This window comes from Rhinoderma darwinii, chromosome 3 (genome assembly GCF_050947455.1).
Source record: "Rhinoderma darwinii isolate aRhiDar2 chromosome 3, aRhiDar2.hap1, whole genome shotgun sequence".
Classification (NCBI taxonomy): Eukaryota; Metazoa; Chordata; class Amphibia; order Anura; family Rhinodermatidae; genus Rhinoderma; species Rhinoderma darwinii.
This window is the reverse complement of record NC_134689.1, coordinates 236,617,998-236,630,158: the sequence shown is the minus strand read 5'-3', so window position 1 is coordinate 236,630,158 and position 12,161 is coordinate 236,617,998. Positions and strand designations below refer to the sequence as shown.

The following is a 12,161-nucleotide window of genomic DNA, read 5'->3' as shown; positions in this document are numbered from 1 at the left end:
GAGTCTATCAGTCAACAAGAGCCTATCAGTGAACAAGAGCCTATCAATGAACAGGAGCCTATCAATGAACAGGAGCCTATCAATAAACAGGAGCTTATCTATGAACAGGAGCCTATCAGTAAACAAGAGCCTATCAATGAACAGGAGCCTTTCATATACTCCACCGATTGTTCCATCTTGATGTACCATACAGTGCAAGCAAAGGATAGAATGCAAAAAGTTTAAGCTATATATAGGAAAGTAATGGATGGAGCTTAGAGTTCTAGATGGATAGGGATACAGCAATAGAGCAGCGAGTTCTCTCTATTATACCCAGTGAGTTGGATAGCTGGGGAGGTGTGCAGCATAGGGCTGATGTAGCTGCACAGTGTCACATGGCTCCTCTATGATTGGGATGGAATCACAAGCCTGGCAGGAGGGAAGTGAATAGTTAAATGATGGCAAGGGGACAAGTTAAATGGGGAATATTGCACATGGACTATCTCTCAACATTTATTGGAAACTTACCACCACATGGAAAGGACTGTTGGGAATGTGCTCTCCACCAAACCGAATGGTGATTACATATTTCCCTGGTTCAGGTGCTGTGTAGTAAATATCAAAAGTACCATCCTGGTTTTCGACCACATCTACATCAAGTTCCGCTCCATCTGGTGTAGATACCTTGCAGGTAACGTTTCCCTTTCCTGCAGCTTTAGCATCAACCGTGATGACTGTCTCCTCTCCAATCTGAATGCTGGGTCCTAGGCAGGCTCCTGAACATCCCATGAAACAATATTATTTTCTAGACAGCAGCTATTCAAATGTTAAGATAAACTTGTGCCAACACATTAAAATAAAATCAGCAATCATATACATTTCATATGTTTTTTTTATGAACAAATAGATTTAAAAAAAACCGTACCTAATCCATGTCCTCCAATGGACACTAAAAGAAATAGAGACAGCATTGTTTGTATAAGGGACTACATGTGATATAATACATAGCACATTACATATTTACATTATATTGATTTAACACTTAGGAAAGATATATTAGACTTATATTTATTTATTTCCCGCTGCTTTTATAACATATTCTGCAGTGCTGTACTGAGATTATTATTATTCCTATTGGAGCTCACCTGTCACTAAGCACTTGCTGGCATCACCAGTGGGTACTGCATGAATACGGAAAGGAGAGTAGGGTATTTCATCTCCCCCATATTTAATAGTAATAGTATATCTTCCTGCCATGTCTGGCACATAAGACACTGTGTAGGTACCATCACCATTTCCTCGAATATTAGCTTTCTTTGGCTTTCCTTCAGGGTCCTGTAAATAAGAAAAATTTAATAAACTATTTGTTTTATATCTATAATCAAAATGTGTGTAGACGATTATACTGAAAAAAAAAATAACATAAACATAAGTGTATTAACAATAATATACAGGTATATACCCATTAGATGCTACTATTTGCTAACAAGAAATATTCCAACTCTTAAGACTCCACTACAATATTGTAGCCAAACTTCTAATTTCGCATTTCTATACAAACACCATTATTTCCACTAGCATTTTAGATACTACTACCACTAACAGCGGCCCTCCAACTGTTTTAATCATGTCCTAAAAATGGCAAGGTACCCTATCTGTCTGCAGAATATCATGTATCCAGAGTTATGGGACTCACTAATGCCTGTGTGAATATTTCACTATTGCCAGATGGTGACTCGTAGCTGAGGATTAATGCTAGTATTGACTGAGCTCCAGCTTCTCCATTACATTCCCACCTATTTATTCTAAACTATCAGTAGAGTCTATATCTGTCTATGAGTTATGGGAGTGGACACTCTTGAATCTATTGCTTTGTTAAAGTGTAAATATGACATATTTCAAATATTACATTTGCTGAGATATTTGTTCCCATAAATATCTAGATGAAAGCATTTAGATTGTTAAGGGCAGTTCATCAGATCATATCTTTCTATTCCTTTTTTTTTCTTCTATGTCTTGTTTAAATACATCATGCAATGGGTAGTGTAATATAAATGAATACAATGACTAAATATGAAAGCAATACATACGTAGTAAAACTAAACAGATATAATTGTCAACCACCACATCAGCTACCTTTCTTCATATGCAAACATGTTATGCTATGAAAATGAAAACACATCTGAGGGCTTTCCTTAAGATTTTATATCGTTTTTCTGCTTTTTTAAAATATCATTCATTATTTTCCTTTGTAATTTAGAGTGAGACCTAAAGAATCTTTCCTTGCTTCCACTAGGTGGCGTTTTACTGTCACTCAGCAGTGCTAAAATATGAATGAGCTCATTCTAACGGGATGTACAAACCTCACAGCTGCTCGAGAAGCCCTCAAAGGGGTCACTTGTTTTTATAAATATACCATATGGACAGGGATTGTGTTCCTAGATAAGCAGTATTTCTATTAACTATTTTATAGCATTGACAAAGGTAAAAAAAAAATTGTGTATCGTAAATGTAAAGAAATAGAGGCGCTAGAATGCTATCTTTTGTATACTGTTGCTATATTGACCATTAATATAATAATAAGTTGATTATATGAAACAGTATAAACTCTTCATTACATGAAGCAGTAAGCATTGTACTCACCAGAATCTGTACAGTCAGAAGCCCCTCGCCTGCATCACGAGCATCAATGGTAAACTCAACAGGCAAGCTGGCTGGGATACCTGCTGTGTTGAGACCTGGGCCACTGGCACGCACTTTGCTTGCATCGTGCGTAGGCAGTACCTTGATCTTGAAGGGGCTGTATAAAAATATATAACATCTTAATGTCTGTTGACACAATTTGAATATGGCTTATAGGCTCTTCGGTGACCACCATACCTTCGTGGCACTTCCTGGTCCGCATATCTTATAGATACAGTGTATGGGCCATCTGTGGCAGGAGTATAATTTACTGTGTGAGTCCCATCACCATTATCTCGTACATCTACTGGCTCTGCCAATCCTATAGAATTAAACACAAGATAGGCAATTTTTTTTTTTTCTGGGAAACAAGATCTTCCTTTTTTAGGCTTGTCATTTTATTGCTCTTAAGTACCTGATGGTCCATGCACCAACACTTCTAGTGGAGCCAGTCCAGCAAGGCTGCAGTCTACAGTGAAGGTCTGGGGGACATGTGCTCTAACACCAGCCCCCAACCCAGGACCTGAACATTTCACTTTGCTGGGGTCCACCACCTCCTTTACTGGCACCCGGAAAGGACTTCCTGCAGGAGATGATAACTTTGTTATATCACATCAGTTGAAACTGAGCTTTATTTCATGGCAAGTTAAATCAAAGGTACCTGGGATTGGTCGTCCACCAAAGGTGATGTTAACATCATACTCTCCTGGGGTGAAAGGGATATATTCCACACTACAGCTGCCATCTTTATTGTCTTTGCATGACATTTTTGCCTCAGAAGGACCTTCAATTGCAAGGCCAAGACCACCAGTGCCAGCACCCCTGTAGTAACAGAAGCAAGTTTTTCAGTTATCCAGAAAATACACTTAAAGAGATTTTCAGTATATATATATATATATATATATATATATATATATATATATATACAGTGAAGGAAATAAGTAGTTGATCCCTTGCTGATTTTGTAAGTTTGCCTACTGTCAAAGACATGAATAGTCTAGAATTTTTAGGCTAGGTTAATTTTACCAGTGAGAGATAGATTATATATATAAAAAAAAAAAAACAGAAAATCACATTGTCAAAATTATATATATTTATTTGCATTGTGCACAGAGAAATAAGTATTTTATCCCTTTGGCAAACAAGACTTAATACTTGGTGGCAAAACCCTTGTTGGCCAGCCCAGCAGTCAGACGTTTTTTGTAGTTGATGATGAGCTTTGCACACATGTTAGATGGAATTTTGGCCCACTCCTCTTTGCAGATCATCTGTAAATCATTAAGATTTCGAGGCTGTCGCTTGGCAACTCAGATCTTCAGCTCCCTCCATAAGTTTTCGATGGGATTAAGGTCTGGAGACTGGCTAGGCCACTCCATGACCTTAATGTGCTTCTTTTTGAGCCACTCCTTTGTTGCCTTGGCTGTATGTTTCGGGTCATTGTCGTGCTGGAAGACCCAGCCACGAGCCATTTTTAATGTCCTGGTGGAGGGAAGGAGGTTGTCACCCAGGATTTGACGGTACATGGCTCCATCCATTCTCCCATTGATGCGGTGAAGTAGTCCTGTGCCCTTAGAAGAGAAACACCCCTAAAACATAATGTTTCCACCTCCATGCTTGACAGTGGGGACGGTGTTCTTTGGGTCATAGGCAGCATTTCTCTTCCTCCAAACACGGCGAGTTGAGTTAATGCCAAAGAGCTCAATTTTAGTCTCATCTGACCACAGCACCTTCTCCCAATCACTCTCAGAATTATCCAGATGTTCATTTGCAAACTTCAGACGGGCCTGTACATGTGCCTTCTTGAGCAGGGGGACCTTGCGGGCACTGCAGGATTTTAATCCATTACGGCGTAATGTGTTACTAATGGTTTTCTTGGTGACTGTGGTCCCAGCTGCCTTGAGATCATTAACAAGTTCCCCCGTGTAGTTTTCGGCTGAGCTCTCACCTTCCTCTGGATCAAGGATACCCCACGAGGTGAGATTTTGCATGGAGCCCCAGATCGATGTCGATTGACAGTCATTTTGTATGTCTTCCATTTTCTTACTATTGCACCAACAGTTGTCTCCTTCTCACCCAGCGTCTTACTTATGGTTTTGTAGCCCATTCCAGCCTTGTGCAGGTCTATGATCTTGTCCCTGACATCCTTAGAAAGCTCTTTGGTCTTGCCCATGTTGTAGAGGTTAGAGTCAGACTGATTAATTGAGTCTGTGGACAGGAGTCTTTTATACAGGTGACCATTTAAGACAGCGGTCTTTAATGCAGGCACCAAGTTGATTTTGAGCGTGTAACTGGTCTGGAGGAAGCTAAACTCTTAGGGTATGTGCACACACACTAATTACGTCCGTAATTGACGGACGTATTTCGGCCGCAAGTCCCGGACCGAACACAGTGCAGGGAGCCGGGCTCCTAGCATCATACTTATGTACGATGCTAGAAGTCCCTGCCTCACTGCAGGACAACTGTCCCATACTGAAAACATTATTACAGTACGGGACAGTTGTCCTGCAGCGAGGCAGGGACTCCTAGCGTCGTACATAAGTATGATGCTAGGAGCCCGGCTCCCTGCAGTGTGTTCGGTTCGGTACTTGCGGCCGAAATACGTCCGTCAATTACGGACGTAATTAGTGTGTGTGCACATACCCTTAATGGTTGGTAGGGCATCAAATACTTATTTCTCTGTGCACAATGCAAATAAATATATATAATTTTGACTATGTGATTTTCTTTATTTTTTTTTATATAATCTATCTCTCACTGGTAAAATTAACCTAGCCTAAAAATTCTAGACTGTTCATGTCTTTGACAGTGGGCAAACTTACAAAATCAGCAAGGGATCAAATACTTATTTCCTCCACTGTATATATATATAAAAAATAAAAAGGTTATTCATTGTATAATGAAATGTTATTCTATTTTCCAATCAGGAGCCTAAGAAGTAGCTATGGGACCCCATAACAGAACTTGGAAGGGACCTTCCTCCATCATGACCACATCAGTAGCAAATAAGCTCAGAATCCACTCTGTGTTATATGTTTTTCACAAATTTCAGTGGCAAACCAGTGGTCTGCATTGAATGTTTCTCCCTCCGCTTGCATTATCCGTGGTCCTCACATCACTGGAGGCGCCCCCTTAATTTCTGGATCATGTGGCAGCTGCTATGCCTATTACCGTGGTATTTGTTCCCTTATTTCTAAAATACTTTTAGTGACTAGAAAAAGGCATTGGAGGAGATATAACAAAACTGGTGCAACGGAAAAGTGGAGTAGTGGCCCATGGCAACCAATCAAATTACACATCTTATTTTTCGGAGGCCCTCTGGAAAATGAAAGCGACAACCTGATTGTTTGGGCAACTAATTCACTTTTCCTTTCACCAGTTTTGATATAACTCCCCATTGTTTAAATCCAGAGTCTCAAAGCCTGTCCTGTTAATGTGCTGATGACATAGCTAGATAAAACATCAAACTGATAAAATGTAACAAGCTTTTTACCTGTGTGAGCACCACATTTTCAGTACATGTTTTAAGTCTCTGAAAGTAAGCAGTGACTGTTTATATTCAGTAATTGCAAGCACAGGTCTGGAAAATGTGTACACCACGCCCTCACCTTGTTTCTACAGTGAAGCGATTGGACTTGTTAAGAAGTCCACCTTCTAGTCCGGGGCCATATGCTCGTACACGGGTTGGATCGCAGCCTTCAGTTACAGGGACACGGAATGGGCTCTTAGGCACTGGAACTTCATCGTATAATACCTCTACCAAATGAATACCTGTTGGTTTAGAAGATAGAGGTGAATATGTCTACTGAAAAATGTATTATAGCAAAATCAGAAGCTTTAACTTATGTTATTGCTCATGGTTAGCAGCACAGCCAATAATCAATACTTGCTGCTCTCTATTTAAAATGTCCAAAATCTACTCCTTTTCAAAATGTCTATAATACAAGTAATAAAGACATCCTGAATATAACAAATTAGTTGAATTAAACTGCATATATGTCAGTTACAGTTTTAGATATTTGACAATAATCTGCATGTTGCATATTTTCCACTGACACCATCAGGATTCTTCTATCCACCGCTATTTAAACTCATAATGTTTTTAGACAACAACAGAGTAATAATAATAATCTTATTAAAATGTGGGGCATAGTCAAAGCTCAGTCTGAGACTTTGATTTCTTGTTATTAATAGTTTATATTTGGGTCTTACCATCCTCATAAGCTGTATACTGCACATGATACGTGCCATCCCCATTATCAGATATTAAGCTTTCAGTGACAGCACCAGAAGGGCTGATGACACGGGTGGTCACATGACTTCCGCCAGTCTTTGTTAATGAGCGAGAATCCACGGTAAATTCTGTAGTGACCTCACGTAATATACCTGATGGAAGAAAAATAACATCATTAATGATGTGTTTCCTATGCACTATTAACATTTTGTATATTAGTGCTTATAGAAAAATGTGTACCCATACAGCAATTTATGTTGTACATATATAAAGGTATTTAGGCCTGCATTATAGTCTTGAGCTGCATTCATAGGCGCTTCTTATTATCCCTTGCTGTTTCAATGTCTGCACAGACTTTACTCTGAGGATTTGCATCCTGCTTTATACCAGGCAATGAACAGTAACATATGTAGGGAAAAATAACTGTCCCACTGTAATATAGAAGCCGAGGTAAACTGTAAGGGATCTATAGTCAATGATGATAAGCTCGCTGGCTGTTTCCAAAGGCGACCAGCAGAACTATGGATTCAGCTCAGGGCTATAATATAGCATGTAACTCCAGTACAAAATAACTGAAGCAATGTATTTACAACGCTACTCAACTATATATATATGTATATATATATATATATATATATATATATATATATATATCTTTCTGAGCTGTAAGTTGCTTTTCAAAGGTTGATATTCAGTTTTCCCAATCTGAATGCTTACAATATACTAGCGCTGTCCAAGCAGCACTACCTCATCTTATGAGGTAAGTCATAGATGCAAGGTAGATCTGCAACAATTTACTTTATAATAAAGGGCAGCCATGCTAGACCTAATTTATAATTAAGTATTTTATATGTTTTGTATTTTACATACATAGTATATTTAAATAGTTTACCCAGCATGCTTACCTCTAGGTTCTACCCCTGGACCATAAACCTTCACGCCACTGGTGTCAACAGCTGGTTCCACATTTACTTGGACTGGGAATTTTGGCACGGCATGTCCTCCATATTTGATTGTGATGGTGTAAGCCCCAGAGCATGATGGGATGTATGTAATACTATAGGTACCATCGCTGTTATTTTGAATGAGTACCTCAGCTTTAGCCCCTGAATCTGATAGGATCTCAATAGTGAGCTCAGCATCACCAGCTTTGGAGCAATCCACAGTAAAGGTGGCCACCTCACCAGCCTTTCCCTTTTCTAAGCCAGGTCCACTTGCGGTCACTTTGCTGGGATCAAACACGGGCCTAATGTCAGCCTTGAATGGTGAACCAGGTATGTGGGCATCTGCAAACAAGATGTTGATAGAATATTCTCCTGGCTCTGTGGGAAGGTATGAAACTGAACAAGAGCCATCTCCATTATCCTGGCATTCAATCTTTGCTTCACATGGTCCTTCTACTGTAAGGCCAAGACCTCCTGTACCAGCTCCTTTGGTGTCAATTGCAAATGGAGCTGGCTTTCCCACAAACCCGCCTTTTAGCCCAGGTCCATAGGCACGGACCTAAGTATGAAAGTAAAATAAAGTTTACAATTATCCATGTAAAACCTTAATAAAACATCCAGATTGAGCTGCTCAGTATAGGAGATGCCTTTTTTCCATTACAGACTTTTTTTTCACTATTTTGTCTTACTCTTTGTGCTACTATGTTCTCTATTTCCTTAAATTGCAGTAAATGTAGTCATTTCCTTTAACCCATAATACCTGATGTTTTACACATGCTTGAGAGGAATTACAGGATCCAGGCACAAACTAAATAAATGTACAAATAACTACAGTATGTCTGCCAAAATCCAAACTCACATTTCCCTGCAAGCTGTATTCATGAAACAGTCACATCTGGACAGAAATAGTGACTGTGAAATGATATGTTACTGGTACAGAAACCTACATGTAAGGTAATCCCGATTCTCAGCCAAACAGCCAAGGTAATAATAATGCTCACTGAACTTTCCAAGTGCACCCATACTATATGTTTTTCCCAGATGCTGTTGTGCAAGTCAGCCATTTTTAGGACCAAATTTCTATCCCGAAATCTAAACCACCTCAAATTCTATAGAAAAAGGTGTAGTTTATAGAAAGGAAGATAGTAGTAGCTTTGTGTTACATGATTTTATTTTAATACAATGACCCATGTAGCACAGCCATCCTTTCCCTTAAACCTCAATGTATCAGTGTCAAGGGACCGTTCCTTTACTCTGCCTTGTCTAAACTAACACTTATTTATCTTACGAAGATCTGTCATTATAGGATGGCAGAAGTAATGTATAGGAAATACAGTAAACAAGATATGTTTGGGGTATACGTTCTCCACCCCTGTGTCTGATGTCTCCCCAGGGGCTGTTTGCATATCTTAACCAAGGCTTTATTTAAACATAGATATGTATCCCCCTCCTTTTTTGCTGCTTCGGCCTGACACTCACCCTTCCTCTTGCACACACAACAATGAGAAACATATGGCTAAAAACCATACATGTGCCAGGAATCAGAAAGAGAGCAGGAAAGAATAGAGACCAAATTTAAATGATGTACGTACTGTACAGCAGCGATGTGACAAAAATGATGGAGTCAGAGAATAAGCAAAGTATTGAAAAAAGCAGAAAAGCATCTTAAAATATATATAAATTAACATGACATAAACAAAACTGTATAAATAACAAAACAAAAGGAAAAACACAATTGTGTTACCTTAGAAGGATCAGGAGGCATTACTGCCTCCACTGAGAATGGGCTTCCTGGCACAGGATGCCCATCATAGCTGATATCCACCTTGTATGGTCCCTCCTCAGGAGGCATATATTTTACAGTGTGAATTTCACTGGTGACACCAGTCTCCACTTTGCAGGGAATTGGACGACGTGATGGAGATGTGATTTTCACATCTACCTTCCCTTGACCACCAGCTCCACTAGTATTAATGGAGAATTCCTGATCCTTTCCAACATCCACCTCTGTATGATTGAAAGCAAAATGTCATATTAAATGCAAACAAAAGGCATGATGTGAGCTTACATACACTATATGGATAAAACTATTGGGACGTCTACAGGTTCTGTTATCACATCACATTCTAAATCCAAATGCATTTTGGATTTAGAACACGTTTCCACTGCTCCAGACTAGAAGCGGCATGCTTTATATCACTCCATGCAACGCTTGACATTGTGCTTGGTGATGTAATGCTTGCATGCAGATGCTCAGTCATGCAAACCCATGCCATGAAGCTCCCGGGGCACAGTTTTTGCGCTGATGTTAATGCCAGAGGAAGTTCTGAACTCTGCAGTTATCGAGTCAGCAGAGCTTTTGCGACTTTTATGCCCTAAGCGCCTTAGCACTCGGTGACTCCGCTCTGTAACAATGTGTGGTCTGCCACTTTGTGACTGAGTTTCTGTGGTTCCTTAACGCTTCCACTTTGCAATAATACCACTCACAGTTGATTGTGGATTATCTAGGAGGGAATTTTTTTTACAAACTGACACTTTGCAACGGTGACATCCTATTACTGGAATTTAGTGAGCTTTTTAGAACACCCCAATCTTTCAAACATCTTCGTAAAGACGGACTGCATGCCTAGGTGCTTGATTTTATACACCTGTGGTAATGGCACTGAATGAAACACCTGAATTCAATGATTAAGAGGCGTGTCCCGATACTTTTGTCCATATAGTATATTTAGGTGCACACATGTATCCATATAATAAAGATGAGAACATGTTAATGTTATAGTATACTAAAGGAATTTAATTATTAATTTGTTACTCACTATTGTTTAGTCCTTGTACTTTGACCTTGCCAAGATCAAGAGGTGGAGCCACGTTGACAACAAAAGGACTCTTTGGGATGGGATCCGCTCCATATGTTACTAAGATACTTATATTGCCCTGTTAAAGCAAAAGAACATGAGTGTGCTATCACTTTTATAGATATCTTTGCATGTGCTACCAGCTATCCCTAAAAGTAAGCAAGTAATGACCATCAACGAAAATGACCTACTTGTTCAATGTACCATGTCAAGATTGATAATAGACTGGTTCCTTTATAAACACCAAGCCTACCTGTTGGACAGCTGTATACTTCACAGTGTATGAGTAGTCATGGTTGTCAATTATTTCAAAGTCTTGCACAACTTCAGTCTTCATGGTGCCAGTAAACTGAACATCCAGCTTGGCCTTTCCAGCCCCCTTGGTGTATACTGTGAAATGAGTTGGCTTACCAACTTCCACTCCTGTATGGAAAAAGTGGTATTATGAAGAACCTTAGTTTTCCAAACATCATATGATACACAAAAAGGAAACTATGATAAGAAAGGCAATAATGTGATACTATGCACATGTAGAATATGTATCCAGTCATTTCCTTAGCAAAGATCTGTATAGGTTTGTACATAGCAAATAAAATTCTCACTGATTTTATTAGGCATTTTAAGATTATTAATAACAATATCTAGTAGATATATTTATTGCTATAGTTCACTATCGCTAAATTATTTTTTTATGCTAGCCACCTACTAATATCTCTTACCTATGCGGTTGAGCCCCGGACCTTCCGCTTTCACTTTGTTAGCATCGTGTGATGGGTCCACTTTGACTCGGAAGGGGCTAATTGGTATTTCCTGTAGGAGATAAAGGTACATGTACAGGAAGCAATAGGTAATGACATGATAAAACCTAAAATATTGTCACCAGTTTGTTTTCCATGTTTTTGGATTATAAAAAGGTACTTCATATCGCTAAAGAGTCATATTCTAAAATAAATTCTAGAAGTCCAAAGTTTTATTTGTACTAATTATTTTAGCACTTACCTGGTCAGCGAATAAGACCATGATTGTATATCTGCCTGCTCCGGGTGGAGTGTACTTCACAGTGAAAGTATCATTATCATTTTTAATTATGTCAAAGTCAATATCTGCTTCTGCTGGTCCCACCACACCAGGGGCACATTTAATTCCAATGCTGACATCTCCTATAGATAAACACAATGAAATAATCTTTGTAGTACTGTATTAGCTTAAATTAGAAGATACCGTTCTCCAATGGATAAATAAAATATAACAATGTTCTTATATGACAAGTTGTCCCAAACTAAACGTTACTATAGTTATTGATTACTGTTAGAATTCTCTTACCTTGTCCGGCCTCACTGCAGTCCACGGTGAAATAAGTTGGCTCGTTGGCTTTTAGGCCTGTCTTTTCAACACCAGGTCCATAAACTTTAACTTTGCTAGGGTGACTGCCTTCACCCACTGACACCTGAAAACATATAGGGTTAA

At 39.1% G+C, this 12,161-nt stretch overlaps 1 protein-coding gene across 2 annotated transcripts in view; it reads right to left on the bottom strand.

The window, feature by feature from the left end:
- The window catches only part of FLNC (filamin C), a 59,054-nt gene that overhangs the window by 11,127 nt on the left and 35,766 nt on the right, over positions 1-12,161 (bottom strand). The window contains exons 15-31 of one of the 2 annotated variants that reach the window (XM_075857554.1): positions 12,018-12,141; positions 11,694-11,854; positions 11,414-11,504; positions 10,948-11,117; positions 10,656-10,773; positions 9,581-9,843; positions 7,798-8,395; positions 6,871-7,044; positions 6,267-6,429; positions 3,323-3,483; positions 3,077-3,244; positions 2,860-2,983; positions 2,623-2,779; positions 1,125-1,314; positions 905-928; positions 508-755; positions 313-408 (exon numbers count right to left, since the gene is read on the bottom strand). In XM_075857554.1, the coding sequence (XP_075713669.1) occupies positions 313-408; positions 508-755; positions 905-928; positions 1,125-1,314; positions 2,623-2,779; positions 2,860-2,983; positions 3,077-3,244; positions 3,323-3,483; positions 6,267-6,429; positions 6,871-7,044; positions 7,798-8,395; positions 9,581-9,843; positions 10,656-10,773; positions 10,948-11,117; positions 11,414-11,504; positions 11,694-11,854; positions 12,018-12,141 (3,030 nt within the window). The remainder of the gene's footprint in view (positions 1-312; positions 409-507; positions 756-904; positions 929-1,124; positions 1,315-2,622; positions 2,780-2,859; positions 2,984-3,076; positions 3,245-3,322; positions 3,484-6,266; positions 6,430-6,870; positions 7,045-7,797; positions 8,396-9,580; positions 9,844-10,655; positions 10,774-10,947; positions 11,118-11,413; positions 11,505-11,693; positions 11,855-12,017; positions 12,142-12,161) is intronic. The other variant, XM_075857555.1, reaches the window with a different exon arrangement.